We start from the raw sequence: 21,915 nt of genomic DNA, 5'->3' as shown, positions 1-21,915 counted from the left end.
TAAGTACTGCACCAAGTAATAGTCTTAAGAATGAGACAATAGAGATTTGTTGGAATATTCCTGTTATTTGTAATATATTAGGTAATTTTTTTTTAATAACATTATCCCTTGTACTCCCTTCTGTTCTGAATTTTTCCCCTCCTTCCCTCCACCCCCTCCCCTAGATGGCAGGTATTCCCATACATATTAAATATCTTATAGTATATCCTAGGTACAATATATATGTGCAGAACGGAATTTTGTTGTTGTTGTTGCAAAGGAAGAATTGTATTTGGAAGGTAAAAATAATCTGGGAAGAAAAACAAAAAAAAAATGCTCACAGTCATGTAATAAAAGTGAAAAATGAAATACTGACAGATTGTTACATTACTATTCAATAGACACTATAAAACAAAGAGACCCCCCCCCAAAAAAACACAAGAATTTTAAAGAGTTACTCAGCATATCAATGATAAAACTAGGAACAAAAACTACTATTTCTAGTTTTCTCTCATCTACTCAATAAATCGCATATAGAATTATAAACGTTAGGAGTTAAGAGGAACATAAATTATCTATCTAACCCTGCCTCTTTGTTTAAGAAGAGGAATATGATGTCCCAAAAAGTTAAGTGACCTGTTTGAGTCACACAGCTGCAGACACAAGGAGAGCCCCTCAGTTGTCCTGAATCCTAGGCAGGTGTGCTAGGTGGGAAGACAGTTCCAGCACTTAGAGAACAACCTGTAATGGGGAGTCACTATCAACAAGTATGAAAAGGCACAAGTGGTGACAAAAAAACTGGAGGCCTGGAGGGTACAGCACCCACTTTTCCTCCTCTATCAGGAAGTGAAGCATTCCTGGGAAGCTCCATTTGAGGCCATATTTGTGTCCACCATGCTCATTCTTAACCTATCTCCCCAGACAACACTGCCATCTTGCTTTGTGGTATGTCTCCCTCACCCTCTTTTTCAGATCCCTTTTGCGTATTGTCTTCCTTTGTCCAAATATAAGCTGGTTCTTTTAGCTTGCACTTAATATTGTGCCTGGTTAGCAATAAGCACTTAATATGTACTTTATTTCTCTAACCAGATGAACAAATTAATAAGTGGAATTTATATGCTAGTAAAGGAATATGATACATACCAATAACTGTAGCATATAACAACAGATGATAACTATATTAGAAATGAGCAAAAAATTAAAAAATGAAAAGTGCTATGTGAAGTTCTGAGGATAAATGAAAAAATCTCTATGTTCACGGAGCATACATTTGACTGGGGAGAAATGTATATATATATGGTAAGTATAAGCAAAAAAAATCTACAAAATCAATTCAAGGTAATTTGAGAAGGGGGTACCCTAACATCTGGGGGAGATTAGCAAAGACTTCCTGCAGAAGAAGGTGTTGCTCAAGCCAAATCTTGGGGCAGAGATCTCTAAGAGGTAAAGATAAGGAAGAACATTCCAGGGCAAACAGAAGTTCAATACTAACCATTTTAGAAGTATTTCCATTAAATGACTCTGTCTCTGGAACCCTACAAATGGGTTCATGAGTAAAGCTGATTGATCTTGATAATTTTTCATCTCTTTCTCCAAATTCTTCCAAGCTGCTTCTTCCTGGACTTCTGTAAAAAATATATATATTTTCCACTTGTTAATAATGGAAAAGGATGGAGAAAATAGGAGACAAAAGGGAGAGGGAGAAAGAAGATGGAGTGCTTACTTTAATTCAGGAAGACCTGCATTCAAATCTCACCTTTGACACTCCCTCTCAACCTCTGTAACCTTGGACAAATGACTTGGAAACTCTAGACTAAAGTTTCCTCATCTATAAAATGGATTGGATTAAATGGCTGAGGCCTCTTCTTCCTATAACTATGAGTTTATGAACAGTTAGCTTGATAAAGTGGGATATATCGGAGGTACCCACAATCTGGAACTGTGGAATTTCAGGTATACAAGGTCTAAATCCTCCATGACAAGACCACTGAAGAAGGTGGTGAAGAGGAGAATAGACTATAACAGAGCTGAAGGAGCTGCATGGATACAATAAACCACATAGGAGGCATTTCATCAATTACAACTGCAGATTTTTTTAAAAATTAGTTCTCAGAAAATATGGAAATCTTTTTTCCATTTAAATAAATGTCAAAAAGAGTATTCTGGTGGAGGCAGAGCCAAGATGGTGGTGTAAAAGCAGGAACTTGCCAACCTCTTCCCCAACTGCTCCAAATTCCTTTAAATAATGACTCTAAACAAATTTTAGAGCATCAGAACACCCCCAAAAATGGAGTAGAACATTTTCCAGCTGAAGGCAACCTAGAAGCTCAGTAGAAAAGATCTGGGCATCAGGGTAGGAGTCCAGTATTCAGTGCTGGTCTACCTGAAAGTCATGATCAAAAAAAGAGTCTGGACATCATCTTTCAAGAAATTATCAAAGAAAACTGTCTTGATATTCTAGAACTGGAGAGTAAAACAGAAATGGAAAGAATCCATTGATGACCTCCTGAAAGAGATTCCAAAATGAAAACTCCCAGGAATATTATAGCCAAATTTCAGAAACTTCCAATTCAAAGAGAAAACATTACAAGCATCCAGAAAGAAACAATTCAAGTATAGTGGAACCATGATCAGGATTACACAAGATTTAGCAGCTTCTACATTAAAGGACTAGAAGCCTTGGAATATGATATTCTGAAGAATAGTGAAGCTAGGATTGCAACCAAGAATCACTTTCTCAACAAAACTGAATATAATCCTTGGGGAATAAGTGGAAATTCAATAAAACAGAGGATTTTCAAGCATTTGTGATGAAAAGTCCAGAGCTGAATAGAAAACTTGATTTCCAAATAAAAGATGCAGGAGGAGAAGCATAAGGAGCTAATCAGGAAGGTGATATCATAAGGGACTTAATAAGGTTTATCTGTTTACATTCTTATATGGGAGGATGGTACTTGTAACTCATTAGAATGTTGTCATTATTATGACATTTAGAAGGTATACATATGGACAGAAGGCATTGGTGTGAGTTCAATATGAAAGGATAATATCTTTTTTTTAAAAAAATGATGAAACTAAGGGATGAAAGAGAAATGTATTGCCATATCTGACAAAAAAGAAACAGGACAGTTCCAGTGGTCTTCTGATTAAGAGATTCATCTGCACCCAGAGAGAGGACTATGGGAACTGAGTGTGTATCACTCTTTTTATTGTTGTTTACTTGCAATTTTTTTCCTTTTTCTTTCATTTTTTTCCTTTTTGATCTGATTTTTCTTGTGTAGCAAATTTGTAGAAATATGTATAGAAGAATTGCACATATTTAACATATTTTGGATTACTTGCTATCTAGGGGAGGGGGTAGGGAGAAGAGAGGGAAACATTGGAATACAAGGTTTTTAAGGGTGGATGTTATGCATATGTTTTAAAAATAAAAAACTTTAATTAAAAAAAAAAGAATCAAGAAAAAGCTTTTACAGTGGAGGGAAAGAAGGGGAAGAGAGAGTGAGAAGTAAACCTTATTCTTGTCAGAATTGGCTCAAATAGAAACATACTCAAAAGGGGTATAGAATTCTATCTTACTCTGCAGGAAAATAGGAGGGGAATGAGATATGGGAAGGAAGGGAAGATGATAAAAGAGAGGACATATTGGGGGAGGTCAGTAGCCAATCACTTGAGGAGGGACAAGGTGAAAGGAGAGAGAGAATAAATGAAGGGAAATACAATTTGCAATAGTAATTATTTTAAAAAATTTCTAAGCAAGTTTCTCTAATGTAATATTATTGTTCTCTGAGAAATGATGAGCAGGATGCTCTCAGGGGAAAAAAACACCTGGAAAGTCCTCCATGAATAAAGTGAAATATAGTGTATATAAAGCAATAGCAATGTTCTGAGTTGATTCTCTATAGTACAATCATCCACAACTATTGAAGGACTTATGATGAAAAATCCTATCCATATCCAGAGACAGAATTGATTGTCTGAACACAGCTCGAAGCATTCTCTTTTTCTCTCGGTCTCTATTTCTAACTTAATTTTTCTTGAGGTTTTTTATTTTCATTAAGGTGAAAGATCTGTTTTCTTTCACAACTTGACTTTTAGGGAAAAGTTTTGCATAATTTCACATGTGGTTTCTCAATTGTGGATAGTGATAAAGGAGAGAATTTAGAACTCAAAAATCTCAAAAACTAATGTAAAAACAAAGTGTTGAATGTATCTGGGGAAAAATATTAAATAAAAAAAATTTTAAGAGATTAAAAAATAGAATATCTTCTTCTGAATCTTTCCCCTCTTAGCCTCCACAATACCAGTCTCCTTTAGTTCCCCTTCTATTTGTGAGACTGCCCTTTTCCATTCTCCTTCACTGGTTCACTCTCTATTATCTTCAAGTGTAGGTATTCCAAAAAGCTCTGACCTTACCACTCTTCTCATCCTCTCTTTTCTCTTTCCTTCCCTCATCTAGATTCTTTTTCTCCACTATCTCTCCCAACATCACTCTGCAGCATCAGTTACTATCTCTATACAGATGACCTTCAATTTTATGTAGCCAGTCCTAAATTTTCCCATAAGCTACAATCTATCATTTCATGAAATCATAGGTTTACAACTGAAAAATTCCTTTGATATCATCTAATCCCTCTTTTTTGAGTGGTGAATAGACTAAGATCAGATGACTAACCCAAGATCTCACAAATAATGAGCATTAATGAACAAACATTTATGAAATGCCTACAATGTTCCAGGCACTGCACTAAATAATAAAGTTACAAAAGTAAGACCATCCTTCTCCTCAAGTAGCTTATATTCGGCTAAGTACATAAAACACTTAAGATAGTTCATAGATTGGTTGGTTGTTGTTCTTTGTACTTGCAGAAGACCAAAATGGCATCACTATATTGAGGTCAAGGTACAGTGTATCCAACTGTGGCTGATCAGAGCAAGATTAATTCAAAAGGCTCTACCAAAGGTTGGGCACAAATATGAACATCTGGAGTATAGATGTTTCTAAATTCTTCTTTGCTGATAGAGCACAGTGCCTTCTTTGATATGGGCTTCCATGCTGAGTAATCCTGTGCCACTGTCTCCCTGTTTCACTATCAATTCCAAAGTTCTTCAGAGATAGTCTCTGAAGAACTCTCTAAAGTTCACAGGTAAATAAACACAGAATATATATGAAATATAAAGCAATAGTGGGTGGAAGGAGAGAACAAACAACTAGGGAAACTGGAAAAGAACTCAAAGTGGCACTTGAATCTACATTCTCATGTTTGTCTTAATACTCATACACTAAGTTTCAGCCTCACTGAGTCTTGAAGTAAACAAGAGATTTTAAGGGTTAGAGAGGAAGGAAGGAGAATAAGAAATAGAAACTGATTGCACAAAGGCTCAGAGTCAAGGTTGGCTGAGGCATTAAGTTTTTGGTGAGAAGTAATAATAACAGTCTGGAAAAGGCATCTGGAACCAGACCACAGGAAGCTTTAAGAGCCAAACAGAGTAGTCTCTATTTGATCATAAAGGAACTATAATGGAAGCTTCTGGAGCAGTACAGATTAAAGTTGCAGAAAACCAGAATTGAACCTTGGTCTTCCAACTCCAAATACAAAGGTCCTTCCACTCCTTGATTTCTGATTCTTACTGGGTCTTGTCATTTCCTCATACTCTGCATATGCCAAACTTAACTTGTCATCTTGCCCAAATAAGTTGCCTCTCGTTCTGATCTCCCTATTTTTAGTTGATGGTGCTATCTATCATCCTTCCAATGACCTAAGTTCACAATACCAAAATCAATCTGCAACTTTTCCTTTTCCCTCTTTTCCACCACCCTTCACATCCAACTGGGTGCCGGATTTAAATTCTACTTTATGACTCTTTCTTCCATCTGTCTGTCTGTCCCCTATTTCAGACCACTAGCACTTCAGTTCAGGGACTTATCTCTCTCTGGAAATGTTAACATGAATTTAACTGGTACCCCTCCCTACAAACTCCTATGGAATGTTAAAAATGCATCTTCCCAGTGCGATGGCTGATATGTGAACATGTCCCTCCCCTACTCCAATGCTCCCTTACAGCCTGTGAGAATCTAGAGGATACAATAAAAATTCCTCAGGTAGGGATTGAAAAAGTCCTCCAGTCTGGAATGAATTCATGTTCTTGGTCTTGTTTTAACATTCATTCACTAGGCTTCAGCTCAGCAATTACTAACCATTCCCTACCAGAATGTTGCACTCATCCACCTCCTTGCATCCACAAAGGGCATCCTGCAAACCTGCATTCTCTTCTCTTCCCTGACTGTTGAAACCCTTCTCTTCTTTTAAAGCTTTGGCTCAGGTATCATCCCCCTCATGAAGCCTTCCCTCCTCTCCCCAGCAGAAAGTGATCTCCCCTCCTTAAATTGTCTTTTGGCATCATGATTGGATCTTTCCCTTGCCCTTATCAAATTCTTAGTTGTATCATTTGTGTACATTTATTATTCCCCAAATGAAACATAATTTCCTTGAGCAAAGTTGCTATACTGTTCTTCATGTTTATTTGCCTAATATCTAACTAGCACTTTACCTTGTACACAGGAAAAATCTGATGAATGTTTGGTACAGAATACATAATTTCTCTGAGAGATTTCTCTAAACTTTAGAGAAACAATATAAAATTACCCAAGAAATAAATGAAAGGTACACTTAAAAATTTGCTTTAAATTTGTCAAATTATGTGGTAGAATGTGAAACTATGCACTGATTAGCAACAAAGTATTTTAATTTCCTATTCCCAATGTCAGCCACATCAGAATGTCTGCTACTAACTGCTCCTTAAAAGAGGAGTCTTTCTTGTTGTCCCAGGATAAAATTTCTGAGCTCATATTCCCTTTTATCATTACCTCCATCCTTAAGAGTCAAATTTAGGCAAGAGTTTTGAATGCTCATGATAATAAGGCCACTGGGGCTTAAATATGATGACCTCTCTCCATAGGGAGACGATAAGCAAGAAATATACAGCATACAGTTCAGAGCTCAGCAGTGTATAGAATAAGTACTATCTGTTCTGAGTCCACTTGAGTCAAAGAATTTGGGCTCTAAGAGACTCTGGAGTTCTTGTTCTTTTCAAAGCTGTACTGATTTCTGTTGCCAAACTTTCTTGGAATAAAGAAATAAATAATGTGGTTCTTTAAAAATAAAACTTGAACCTATGATTTCCTTAATAGAAAGAACGCTTATTGTGCAGCCGCCTTTGACATATACTATACTCAGTAGAGAAAAATGATTTGTAACTTGTTTACATATGTCTGCATATGTGCATATGTATATATAGATGTACATGTAAAATTAATCATGAATCCAGGAAGGAATTATTAGAAAATACTAGTGAAATTCCTGACAACTATTTCTATAGGGAGCTTCCCAGATTCCCTGAATAGCAGATACTTTAGCTAGTCACTCTGAAGTTAAGGAAAGATAAGATCTGGTACTTTTAAGTACTCAATAATGAACTGTGTTTATAGCATATTTCCCCATTTCAGAGGAAAATCATGTTTTCTCTGAGACTCTTTCGCCATTACAAGGCCTAAATATGTAGGAGAGGCATGAATCACTCCGTTACTATAGTCACAAGACAATGGCAACGCCCCTCTAGGAATAGGACAGTCATATAAGCACTATTGGTTAAGGTTTCATGGGAGATTAACTCTCGCCCTAAAAATACTTGCTTGCCCATTTTCAAAGGATACTAAACTCTGCCAAGGAGCTAGAGTTTCTTTTTAATTTTAGATTATGAACAATCTATACAGCAATCTCATTATTGATGTATACTAAAAGCTTAAGATTTGCTGTGACCTGGGGAAATTACTTTGACATTAAAATAAAGTCTGTCAGAACATTTCAAAGAAATATATATTACTTAAAAGTCATCAAACTAAAAAGTTTTGTAAGAAAAGTGCCTAGCTCTCCTTGTCTTATAGAATATTCTAAACCTTAAAAATATATTGTTGTTTAAATAAATAAATATAAAAATCTGTAGAAGATCCACTATTGGCAGCTAAATATTTCTGAGCAGTCTCATGAAGCCGCTTCATGATTTAGTAAGCTAAGCATTAGAAAGCATACTACATCAGACCTATGGTTTATATAGTCCACTAGCCTGTGAAACCAAATGACATTATATGGTAGTGTATAACCACAATCCATGATGTCAATCTCCAAAAGTTCATATAAAAGGAATATACCTCAGGATAGCATTAGTGACCCTTAATAGATATATCTATCCTCCAAAAGTTTATCAAACTCCATCTGAAGTATGGTAATGTACATGGTACTATTCTGAGAGCTGAGAAGGATACAAATGTGAATAAGGCAAAGTACCTGCCAAGAAAGAGCTTCTACAATAGTATGGAAAATAAGACATGAATGAAAACAAACATAACACAAAGGAGAATGTAAAAATAACACAAGAAAAATACATAACAAAGTACTGAAAGCATTGAGACAGGTAAGAAATTACTTCTAGTTTGTGTAAAGGAGAGATGGAGGGATATTTGAGCTTGGCTAATGTTGTTCAGTTGTTTCAGTTCATGACCCCATTTGGGGTTTTCTTGGCAAAGACACTGGAATGGTTTGCCATTTCCTTCTCTAGCTCATTTTACAAATGAGGAAATTAAGACAATTACAGAGGTAAGTGACTTGCCCAAGGTCACCCAGATATTAAGTATCTGAAGCTGCATTTGAACTCAAATCTTCCTGACTCCAAGCCCAGCAGCATTATCTAATTGTCTCCAATATGCAGTGAATTATCACTGTCAGGTAATAAGTTCTATAAGTTTATTACTTACTATATTTTTCGTGTTGGTTCAAGCTATCTCTTTCAAGCTTCTAAGAGTGACGTTTTGCTGTAATACTCAGCAATTGGATAAATTAGTCTGGATTCATTTCATGATTTTATAAAATTTTAGCACATTCTCCCCTTAGTTCAAGCTACAGGAGCTAAAGATTAAATAGTTAGTTTATTTATAGGAAATTTATGCCACTTCCCAATGACAACTAGGAAGGGAACCTTCTTCACAAGATTTTCACAAGCTCAACTTTCATCCTCTTTTCTCACTATATTTCTCTTGATTTACATATAATATCAACCACTGCATGCATATATGATGGTTTTTACTTTTTGTTGTCAATATTATTCTTGATACCCAGCATTTTACTGGTCTTTTAGTTTGTCTAAACAGGCTAGGCCAACATTTCTGAGGAACAGTTTATTTTGACTTCAGATTCTTTTACTGGATTGAAAGTGACAGAGCTAATGCTTAACTTACTAAACTATCTCTACAGTTTGAATTACTTTTTAAAAATTATATTACTTTATACTGGTATTCATTAAAGCTCATTTGCCATTTTAATGCCCCCTTACTGAGTTTTGTGAGCTCTTCCTTCATTTTTTCCTGTTTTAAATCTTTTTCTATTTGTAAATGTTAACATCATTTGTAAAGTTGGGAGATTTCACTATGTATTTTTTCTTCTCAATCATTATTTATTAAAATCAGTCTTGAATTGATGATTAAGGTATTTCTTCATTTTTTTCATGTTTTAATTTGTATAAAATTAAACATATCCCATCCAGCCCTCCACCTCCAATTCCTGAACAGAAGTAGATGCTAAATTATTATACATTTTGAATTGATGGAATTCAAATTAATTAGGTTTAGCTGTATTATGTAAAAATCTGTAGACACTTTTAAATGTTAAGTACCTTGGATGCTCATTATCTTCAAGTGACAATGACAAGTTTTCCATCTCTTCAGCATTCAAACCAAGCTCAGTGCCATAGCTCTGCTGGACCAACTGCCAGAATTCCTGTTTGGTCAAGCTCTGAAACAACAACAAAATTACATTGCACACTGAAATTTAAAATAAGACATTGCATTATTACTACTGAAAATAATTTTCCATAACAACATAAACTTACATTATTATTTGTTTTTTAACTTAAATTTACTGACATATTTTGTTTTGGCACAACAGACATTTTACCAACAAGAAAATCCATTTACATTGCATTCCTCTAAATTTTTTTTTTTTGTCATTAACAGAAAGGTTCCTTTAACTTGACAATATGAACTTATTACATTCATGAAAAACAAACTATCAATTTCTTCCCTTCAACATCTTTTCCTCTGCTATGGAAGAATCAATGGTCTAGATAAGCTAGTAGTCTGAGATTGTCAAATAAAGACGATTAAGAAACTGCTACATTACTCAGCAAAACATAATCATTATGCGTCCATTTATGTAACACTTTACAGCTACAAAGTGTTCTTACTTTGATTATCTCCTTTAAAAAGAAATGTTTAGCAATCTGGATTCTTGAAAAAATAACTTTCAGATATCATTTTAGACAATACATTTTGGTTGGTAGTCTTGTTTATAACTATTAAGAAAAGTTTAGGTCGGGGTAGGCAATCCAAGGCATCTGACATCATTGTTGGCAAGGTTCTGTCATTCACTCATTCATTCAAAATTTATTTATTGAGCACCTATGTACACAGTATCATGGGGGATATAAAGAAGTATTGGTTCTCCTAGGGTAGTAGATACAGTCAGAAGTAACCTGCAAAATGATCTAGTTCTCATTTTACAAATGAGGTAATGAGGCAAAGTGAGGGACAATGATCTGCTCAATGTCAGAAAGGAAGTAAATGGTAGAGCAGGGATTCTATCCTTAAATCTTTCATTTTTAACAGTTTCCTAATCTCAAAGAGTTTGTTATCTCATGAGGGATAAAAGGCTCAAACATATACAAAATCAAATACAATAAGTCAAACTTAATGCACCAAATGAGGTATTAAGACTAAGGGCCAGAGTGGCTAGGGGGAGTTTGTGGAAGAAATGGTATTAGAGTAAGGTCCTTAAAAATTGATAGTGTTTGAAAAGAGGAAAATGAAAATCCTTACAAGAAGGGAAGGGAAATAAAAAGAAAGAGAGGGAACACTATCACAAAAGAAAACTAGGAATGAAATGGGAATAGGAAAGAAACCTGCCTACCTGGACACAAGGAATTTTACTGCAGAATAAATAATAAAAATTAAAACTGCAGCAGATTAAAGGACTTTAAATCCTTTGAATAGCAGTCCCTAGAATGTGCTTCTCTTCATTATTTCCCCTCTTTTCTTTCTTTTTTTTTTTCCTTTCTATCTTCATCCAGCTTAGGCCCATCAGTGGCACCAAGGGAATTCCAGACACTCAAGACAAAGCATTTACTAACCCCAGCCTGGTCTAGGTCAAGTATTTTTTGAATTATCCTACAAAAAATGAAACTTTCATTTTTTTCCAATTTAACCCAAGTTTCTATTCTATACCTACAATCAAGCACACATGAAAGTAAATATTCTAATCATTAGAACTATCCATAGAATTTTCTTACAATGCTTTCATTACATAAGGCTATAATTCTTATTTTTATAGTAAGCTGATGATCCCCAGACATTTTTCTTGAAACATTATCACAACCCTAACAATCAAAAAGGCTGTTGACTTAAAATAAAAACAAGCTTTATCTTCCCAAGGCTAACATGACATTCAGCACTTTCTAAAATGTCGGGCTTCAAAATGAAACAAAGATAGGATTAAGTAAGGGCACAAAACAATAAAAAAAGAAAGAAAGAAAGAAAGAAATACTCATTAAAATAGTGAATTGAAATTTATACTAGAATTAGAATGTTCATACTAAAAGTATTCATTTATTGAAAAAATAATGGAAACTTAAAAATATATATATTTCTATCTACAGGCTACCAGAAAATGAATGTTTGGCTGTGGAGTTTTTGTATTAAGTATCATTTTTTTTAAAGCCAATAGAATGTGTATAAGTCATGGTCACTTCTAGCAATTGGAAAAAACATTGGATTTGAAGGCAGAGGAACAAAAAGTTTAGAGCTGGAATTAAGAATTCTTAATGTGAGGATCATGTCTTTTATTTTATGCTTTCAAAAATATAATTTTGAAGAGAGGTCCAGCCATAGGCTTCTCTAGACAACCAAAGGGATTCATAACACAGATAAATTTGGATTTAGATCTAGAATGGCCTTGGAAATCATCCACTTCAAATTTTACAGAGCAAGAAAAGTAATATCTCCCAACCTTTTTAATTCATATAAGTAATAAGTAGAGAAAATAGGATTTAAAACCAAGTCTTGTGATTATAAATCCAATATTCTTTCATTTAACTAAATATAAGTCCAACGTGTATTTTCATATCTGGATTTGAGTTCAAATTCTGGATTTGCTATTGACTTGTAGTGAGATGGTTTCAGAAAAATCACTAACATCTATATGCCTCAATTCCTTCTTCTGATTAAAAAAAATTGGGGGCTGGTTTAGACTGTTCCTTTAACTCAAAATATCAAAAATGTAAATTTTTCTATGAAGTAGTCCAGAAGTCACCAAAAAATTGTCATTTACAAGCTGGCTTCAAATTCAAACTTCAATTACATTACCAGCATGTATTTCCTAAATATTTAAACAAACAGTAACAGAAGTGATATTTTTGTATCTAGCACTAATATGCACAAGCTTAGAAAAAAAATTGACATTTATAAAGAAAATAGAGTATCTACCTTTAAACAAAGGACAGTCTCAATGTTTCACCCCGAGGGTCTTGACGAGGCGTGAAGTTATCAGATAAGTTTCAAAAGTCAGAAGATCAATTTTCGGCCTTGGAAGCTTTGTATTCCAAAGAAGTCACAAAATACTTCAGTTATCACAGAGGGCTCCAAAAATTTGATGACAGGTATGAATTTGCTATTTTCAATCTCCTTATTTTGTCATGAGATGCTTTTATTTAGAAAAGACGAGTTCTAATGTGGCTTAAAGTTTATTTATTTCTAACTTCCTGGCTATAGGATCAGCTTTCTCCTCAAGGTAGCTGGTATACTGAATTGGAGGCTTTACCTCCCTCAACTGGTTCCTAAGCCACTCCTACTAGAAGAGGGACAGGTAAACAGGGTTTTTTTAAAGACACAGTTCCTATTTTCTTTGGTTGAATTAAACTACTAGTTTACAAAGGTACAAATAACTTGCTTTCACCTCATGTACAATATTTATTCTAATATCATTTTAAATTAATTTTTGGAATTAAGAAATATCATTGAGATTCCATTAACAATCTTCTGGATTATATTGTTTAAATCATGGTTCTCCTACCAAACATTTCCATTCAAACTAGATTAAAAACATCCAATTATATCCCAAAATAAATATTTCCAATATAATTCCCAATATAAACTATGTTACCACTATGTATTACTTTAGTGCTAACAGAAGGTTGCTATCAAAATTCTATTGAATCCCTTTTACTCTTACTCTTAGTGAATATATCTCAACCTTGAGTAACTGTACATGGAATGTCAGAAGATTGCAGAAAAACAGGCCATACAGGACAATAATACAGGGCAGTAACTTAAGTATTTGATAATGTTTAAACAAATAAAAAGATCATAATGTATCCTGTCAGTCAGGAATTCTGTGCCTTGAAAAATAGTACAAGTTCTTTTTGTTTTAACAAGTCAATTGTATTTTATAATTTGAGGCAACACAGAATAGTGGATCAAGTTCAAATCTTGCCCCTGACATATACTACCTCTGTAAGCAGGGATAACTAACTTAATCTCTCAGTATGCTAGGCATCTTTTTTATTTTGAAGGTAAATGTGACTTGCCCACTGTCACACTAGCTAGTTAGTATCTGATATGCTGAATTTGAATTTAGGTCTTTCTGACTCTAGGATCCCATTTTAATGATTTCCATCCAATATTTTGTTTTTGTTTATAGTAAAAATAATATATTATTAGAAATAACATTCTCAGTTTAGAGGATCCAATCAAATTGTAAAAAATTGGCTCTATCCAGAGATGATAGGGAGCCAGTAGAGTTTACTAAGTTGGAAGGTAAGGTTGGTAGGAGTGGGTATGGTATATATTCAGGCTTATGAAATGAAAGATCATTTTAACACATACATAGTGTCACCAACAAATCCAGATGTGAGGTGATAGGGTCCTATACGAGGTCTACAGTCACAAATCTAGTTAAGTACCTGAGGCCAGATTTGAACTCATGAAGATGAGTCTTACTCCAGAGCTAGCTGTGCCTCCAAGCGGCCCTATCAACATAGCAGGCTATATTAATAACAAGAACAACAAAAATCATGTGATTATATCAACAGATAGAGAAAAAGCTTTTGACAAGATACAACTTCTATTCTTCTAAATATAAGAAAACATGGGAATAAATGGATCTTTCCTTAACATAATAAGTGGTATCTATCAAAACCAAAGGGCAGCGTTATTTGCAATGAGTATAAACTAAAAGCCTTTCCAGAGTGGCACACTGGTAATTATTTATCAACTGGGTGTTCTCCAAAAAGGCAGATATACTTTAAGTTTAATCTCTATTATTAACACTTAAGCCTAGATAATTTTTAAAAACCCAGTATATCAAATCTTGTTTTGCAGATTGCTGAATTCTGAGACATTTACATACTGAATGCTTACACTGAAAATTTAACCCCCGAAAATGGCTCTAATCTCTGGGCCTTTCCAGTAAGATCACTAGAAAAGCAAAATACTCTAACCATTGTACCATCTTGCTGCCCCACAATAATATTATAAATACAAAAGACTTTGAAAGATTTAAGAACTCTGAACAATGCAATGTCAAACCACCATTCTGGGAACCCATTAGGACAAATTCTAGCTAGCTCCTGACAGAGATGTGACAGACTCAAGAAGCAGACTGAAATATGTATATATTTTTTAACATGGTCAGTGTGGGAATTAATTTTGTTTGATTATGTATATTTGTTAAAGTAGTTTTGCTTTTCTTTTTCTATGATAGGGAGTTAGTCGGCAGAGGGAGCAAGAAGGGAAAGAAAAATTTTGTTTATTAAAAAAATCAAATTTTCAAAAGGGAGAAAAGAAAAAAACTAAAAGGCATTATACTGGAAATGACAAAATATTTCAGGATAAAGAGTAACAAAAAGTCTAAAATAATACTAAGGTTACAAACCTGAAGAATGGTGATATCTTTGAAAGAAATAGGAAAGTTTGGAAGATGACTGGTTGGAGGCAAAGATAAAGTTCTGCTACAAACATGATAAATTTGATATGTTTCTAGGACATCCATTTTGAAATTCTCAAGGGGTCATTGATGCAGAATTAAAGATAAGAGGAAAGACAGGCTGCATATATCTATGATCTTTACATATACATACTCCTCAACACATACCTATATATATATGTGGAAATAAGCATTTATACACATTTTAATTTTGTTTAGTCATCTTTAGTCACTACTGACTCTTTGTGACTTCATTTAGGGTTTTCTTGGCAAAGATACTGGAATGGTTTGCCATTTCCTTTTCTAGTTCATTTTACAGATAAAGAAACTGAGGTAAATAGGTTTAAGTGACTTGCCAAGGGCCACACAGCTAGTAAATGTCTGAAGCCAGATTTGAACTCATGAAAATGAATCTTCCTGGCCTGGCAGGAAAGTCTAGGACTCTATACACTGCTCTACCTAACCCATTTATACACATATATACATAGAGATACATATATCTTTGACAAAGCTACTTAGAGATGATAGTTAAACCCACAGGAGCTGATGAGATATAGAAGGAAAAAAGAAGAGGACCCACCAACAGTTAGAGAAACAGATCTGGATGACAGGCCAGCAAAGGAAGCTAAGAAAGTTAATCATACAGGTAGGAGAAAACAAGAAGTGTCAAAAGCTGTAGAAACAGTAGATTATTCAGGAGACATGTTCAATATTATCAAGTGCAGAAGAGAAGTCCAGAAGGATAAGCAATGAGGAAAGTTCATCAGATTTGTCAATTAAGAAATCTTTCATAATTTTGGAGTGAGTCAAACTGTAAAGGATTGAGAAATGAGAGAAAAAGAATGGAGGCAACAAAAATAAATAGTTTATTCAGAGTGTGGATGATAAAAGGAGAACAATTATAGAACAAAGCTTGAGGAGAAATTGGGCCTAATCAAGATTGTTTAAGGATATACAACAGGAATCAGTAGAGAGGGAAAGGCTGAAGTTTAGACAGAGAGATCATTTTCTGGAGAACATAGGATAAGCTAGTATCAAAATCATAGAATATATAGAGAATGAAGCATATTGGTTAAATGAATTCTCCAGTGATTTAAAAAAATTCTTTTGATTGAAAACACTGAAAATAGTTGTAAGGTATTTGGTATACTTTCCTGTTTTAGAAAATAGAATATATTAAGTAGCATTTAATTTTTCTTTGATGACTAAGGATCTTGCAGTGCCTTGGTCATTCTGAACATCAATTCTCATTATACATTTTATACTATAAATACAAGAATAAATTTTTAATAAACCTTGTACATATCCTGATAGTTGATTTTATTTTAAATCCCTTCTACAAACTTTTTTTGTCATATTAAAAATGCAAATTACATGGTTACAATCAGTTCTTATTATCCTACCTTTCTGTATTCATAATACTCTCATGTGAAAATATAAATATTGAAAATTAATTAATAATAATCTGTCTATAATCATGAATATAATGTTCAGAATTTACATTCTACGTAAATATTAAAATAAAATTACTGATTTATGGCATTGATAACGATGTTCCGGAGTACTATAATTAAGTTTGAATTTGTTTGAAGACTTCCTGATCTTTGCAGGCAAGTCCACGGACAAATCAGACAAATCTCTTCAATTCTAACACTTTCCAATTAAAAACCAGAAGATTGGCAATCACCATCCATCTGAAATCTTACCTTGTCTAGTAATACATTCTGCCACAATCTAAAGATACTGAGGTAACTTCTATCTCTGGCACCAAAGGATGTAAAGAAAAACTGCATGAAAACAATAGAACAATTTTTGTAACATAGAAAACAAAAGGAAGATATCATTGTCACAAAAGCATATTGGGATTTCCTCTGATCTAAGGATATTAGTATTAGAATTTATTAGTACTTACAATATGCCTTATTTATACTCCTTATTGTATTAAAAGTAAAGAGGTTACATATAAAGAAAAAAAGCCTCTTTTCAAATAGTTAATTGAGTAGTTTTTCTTAAGTCACAAACATGATTTTATTTATGTTTTATTATTTCTAACATATGCTTGCTTCTAGTGATTTTTCTTTGAATTCAATTAATATTTACAAAGCAATATTTTAATAAACTACAGTTATAAAAAGTGATAGATCATAGCACTAGAAATATAATACTTCATTTATATATAAAACAGGCAGTACAAATTCATCTTAAATTTCACAATCAATGGCCTCATTTATTATTACAGGGAAGTTATATTGAAAAGTAAGGAAATAATTCAGTTTTTCTACCCTGTTAAATTCTTAGTTTATCAAATGAAATGTCAAAATCCAGAGTTATAATTAGTAATTATATACCTAAGACAAAATAATTGAGCAAGAGACAGTAGTTCAGACATGTAAGACAGTGCAACCATGGGGATAATCACATTGGAAGAGGAAACAGCTCTTCCTCTAGGACATCTAGTCCATGCTTATGACAGAAATGGGGGGGAAAGTGGTATCCCCAGGAAAAGGAATACTATATTGAAGGGACACTTAGTATGGTAGTCTCTAGACTATGTCCCTTAAATGTCTATACCCTACACTCAAGTTGCCTCTCCCTAGTCATGGTTCTGTCAAAATAATAATACTATGGTTTTGTAAAATATTTTTAGTCAAAATTCTCAAAAAATTATTCTCAAACTAAGCCAGAATCCTTTTCTAATTTATGTATGTGCTTTATCCCTATCTAAATGGGCTGAATAGAAAATAGTTATATAATATAGGAAATAATAGTAATATGCTTTTTTTTTTTTTTTTTTAGCACAGATAACTTTGCTTTCTTTTCCAACAATAATAGTAAAAACATGTTCTAGGGTAGCTGATATTACTAAAACTTGTAATCTCATCTAAACTCTCCTGCCTAGCCTCCTAATAAGCACTTCAAATTTTCTTTTTAATAGTTTTTACCTTCAAGCCTTCCTACTTTCAAGATGTCTATGATGAAGTGAAGAGGAAGAATACAGACAAGTGGAGATCATTAATATGAGATGGGGAATTAGAAAAAGTTTCCTAGATGAAAGAGTAACAGAGTCTTGAAGAAAAGGAGATTGAAAGAGATGAAGTACCTATGATCTAGGTATGTTGCTATGAAAAGTCAAAGCAAATTGTTCATTGTTTTTAATACTTATCATACAACAAGAAAAAAAGATCATAAAAGTATGAAAAGAGACTAGACCTTTGATTTCATTAGTATGGGGGATTTCTGTGAAAGAAACTCACTCTAGTAATGCATATTAGTGCCTTCTTAGCAACTTCTAGTCTTAGAGAATTGCTTGGATCACTGAGATTGGAAGTGACTTATCTTGGGTCACACAGGCAGGCTACTTCAAATGTAATGCATAATAAACCCAGGCCATCTTGCCTATGAGGATGGTAATGCTAAATTGCCTCTCCTAAGTAGAAGGCCAATAACATGAATATCCTAGTAAGTATTTATTTTCAGACTATGCTACATTAAATATTATGGAATGAAGATCTGGATTCAAGACCCACCTCTAGAACATCCCGACCCTCATATGTGACCTGCAGCAAGTTGCTAATCCTTTCAGCACTCTAGACAGCTCTCTAAAATTATAAGCTACAAAATAGCTGTGCAACTGTATTGGTAGAAGAAGTCCTTACCAGAAATTCCTCACATGAATGAAACCACAAATCTGGGCCCAATTCTGTTTCCAACAGCATACAGTCCTCTTAATTGTCAACATTAATTAGGAGCTACTGAATAAACTATAAGGTTAAATTTAGAGAAACCAATCAGCAGTTGGTTTATAAATTCATAAATAACATTTTCAGAGAAGGAGAAGAAAAAAGGAGAGAGTGAGTATAAGAATTTGCAGAATTTTTTTGAACCTTTTCACTTTCTGTAACAATCTGAATGGCATTGGGAATGAGTCGAGCAGTCTTCTCCTTAGTCATAAAGGTTATGTCTTTCAAAGCAATAGAAATCTAAACACACACAAAAAAATAGATATTAAAGTGTATTGTACAACAAAATATATACACTAAAATTTTAGCTTAATATTAGTCTGTTAATATTTAAATAAAATAAATTTATAATGCATTAATAGAAATATTATTATTCTCTGAGAGAAACTAAGTAGACAATTAAGCATCCTTTCAAGTATCTCTCTCCTTAACCAGCTCTCTATTTCTGACATCAGACAACATATAAAAGACATATGGATGTTTAAATCCTGAATTAATTTACAAATAACCAAACCAATAGCAGACAGTCTACCACATAAGACATCTTTCTAGCAATATCATCAAGAAAAATGCAATAAGCTTTTTTAAACTGGAAGTCTATTATCAGATCTCAACTAAATATGCAAATTGAGCTAAAAATATCAAATAAAAAAGGAAAATGTTAAACATAATGGCCAGTCTTTACAACTGCATGCATGTTCATACATACACAAATCAATATTTCTACAGGTCAAATGCATTTTTACATTACAAAATACTTTATAATCTAAAGCATATTATAGAGAAAAATTTTAATATTCAATATATTTCTATAGGTTGCTTATCTTATTTCCCTTGAATAGTCCATCTCCAAAATAAAATTGGTATTAACTAAAGAATCTTTAGACATAAAAACTATCATACTGTAAAGATTATGTTAGTGTTGTTTACATTTCTGATATAGCACAAAGGACCTCTAAATAATATTTTCCAGTTAAAAGTGATAAAAATTAGGTTTAATCCTTAAAATTCATCCACAAAACCTATCTTGATTGGATCAAGGTTTTATTAGGTCTTGCAAACTGAGGAAATATGACCTAGGCCACAGAACTACTGAGTCAATATTATGTTAAAGTCAATTCCAAATAGTGGCTGTCAATGATCAGTGTTGCTTGTGGATGTGTCTAAACATATGGAAATAGAATAAATCAACTCTCATTCTCTCTTCTATTCAATATAGCTTATTCCATTCTCAATATTTTTTGAGGTAAAAGATTTTGCTATCTAATTAATAAGCATATATAAAACTCTGATGATTTTTGCTAAGATTTTGGAATGAAATAGTTTTGGGGGAAAACTCCTCAAAATTAAGATAAGCAGTATAAGGCTTGGCATGGTTTTAAATAATAAGATTTAACATGATTAACATAGTAAATAAATTTAGTACTATCTATGTGATCAACAACCTTTTCATTTGCTATTTGAAATTATGAAACCAAAGAGGTTTCTCAAATAATTGTTTTAATACATTGAAATCAGAATATCTCTTACTGTAGTTTCCCATCTAAAGATGTTGCTATGGAAACAGAGCCAGTTTTCTGAAAGGTACAGGCGTCCCTGAAGCAGAATGTCCTTCTGAAGAGCACAGGCATAATCTGAATACACAAAGACAGGGAAGGAGTTGATCCAAAATTTTAGCAGCAACTTGAAAAAATGTATGGTATTTCCAAATACAAAATCATTACTGACACTTATCAAAGGAAAAAAAAAACCTCTAATTTCACCATGTCTCCCACAGAGATAACAAACAAGTCAATGGTATTTTTAAAAATTTGTTAAAATTTTGTTTTACTTTAAAAAATCTAAGATTTTTCTCCTTTTTTTCTCACTATGAGAATTAATTCCTGGATTATCTACAGTGACAAGATAATAGTTTGGAACGAATAATCTTATCTTAACCACTGAATTTTAAAGTATAAAAAAGATGTGCTTTAGGAAAAAAAAAAAAAAGACAGCTCTACTAATCCAAAGGTACCTAAAAAGCAAAAATCAAATTTTATTAAATTTCTGAATAAATACTCTGAAATCTGTATGGAATCAAGCAAAATCTATATTTCACAAAGAAAAGCAAATTAATTATTCATATTGATTATGACAGCAAATGGATTGCAAGGGGAATGCCTTTAAATCCTGAAACAAAAATTGTCCTATGAAATTATAAGCAGACAGGTTACTCACTTAGCATGCATAACTACTTTCCTATGATGAAGTTGGTGGCTACAATGAAGCTTCCTGAAATTTTAATCCAAAACATTGAACTTTTCGTTAATTTAGCTTACATTATTCAGAATTTCCAAAGCATTGATTTAAACATGATTATGGTTGACTATCTTTTCAGACAGTCATTCTCTAAGGGATAGTCAATGTTTTTTTTAAACAACTGCAGCTAAAACATCCTTTGTCAGATAATAGATAGTAAGTCAATACAACAAATATTTCTTGAGTGCTTACTTATGCAGGGTACTCAAGCATATGAATCAGTATTTACCTAAAACCTAAATGTTACATTATTTTGTTTTAAAGAAAGACTAAATATCTTTATTTTATCAATGCTAGGAAAAAAATAATTTTCAATTCTAATGCACTTCCCTCAAAAGACAAATATGTGACAAAATTAGCAGAACATTTAAGAACCAAAGGGATTCCCACCTGAAATCATTTTAATAACAGATTACCTAATGAAATGAATTATTTCTTTGTTTCTTGATGAAATTGATGTCAATATCATTTGATTCATCAAAAAAGCCCTAGAAAAAGGGTGGATATCAAATAAACAGATGATTTACACATTTCACTGTTTTAAAAGCTTTTCATAACAAGCATTTACTGATTGTAAATTAAATTGTAAATAATGGCTAGGTTCTATACATTTCACAGTTTTAAAAGCATTTCATTTTATAATAAGCATTTATAAAAGTCAGAATTAGAAATATCAGAAGTTACTGAAGGAACTGTCTATTGGATACAACAGATTAAAATCTAATATCCCTTGCTATTGAATGATCAGTTTCCAACAATTATCAATAAGTTTTTTAAAAGCTATTTTAATTAATTAATTAATTAATTAGATT

At 33.1% G+C, this 21,915-nt stretch overlaps 1 protein-coding gene across 4 annotated transcripts in view; it reads right to left on the bottom strand.

Annotated features, from left to right (window-relative positions):
* The window catches only part of GRAMD1C (GRAM domain containing 1C), a 133,787-nt gene that overhangs the window by 32,436 nt on the left and 79,436 nt on the right, over nucleotides 1–21,915 (bottom strand). For 2 of the 4 annotated variants that reach the window (XM_074301225.1, XM_074301226.1), the window contains exons 4-8: nucleotides 20,336–20,439; nucleotides 18,950–19,045; nucleotides 16,772–16,852; nucleotides 9,706–9,824; nucleotides 1,472–1,604 (exon numbers count right to left, since the gene is read on the bottom strand). In XM_074301225.1, the coding sequence (XP_074157326.1) occupies nucleotides 1,472–1,604; nucleotides 9,706–9,824; nucleotides 16,772–16,852; nucleotides 18,950–19,045; nucleotides 20,336–20,439 (533 nt within the window). Of the gene's footprint in view, nucleotides 1–1,471; nucleotides 1,605–9,705; nucleotides 9,825–12,568; nucleotides 12,913–16,771; nucleotides 16,853–18,949; nucleotides 19,046–20,335; nucleotides 20,440–21,519; nucleotides 21,592–21,915 lie in introns of those variants that run through there. The other 2 variants (XM_074301227.1, XM_074301228.1) reach the window with 2 other exon arrangements.

Source organism: Sminthopsis crassicaudata, chromosome 3 (genome assembly GCF_048593235.1).
Source record: "Sminthopsis crassicaudata isolate SCR6 chromosome 3, ASM4859323v1, whole genome shotgun sequence".
Classification (NCBI taxonomy): domain Eukaryota; kingdom Metazoa; phylum Chordata; class Mammalia; order Dasyuromorphia; family Dasyuridae; genus Sminthopsis; species Sminthopsis crassicaudata.
The sequence above is the reverse complement of the archived record's forward strand: the minus strand, read 5'-3'. Positions and strand labels throughout refer to the sequence as shown.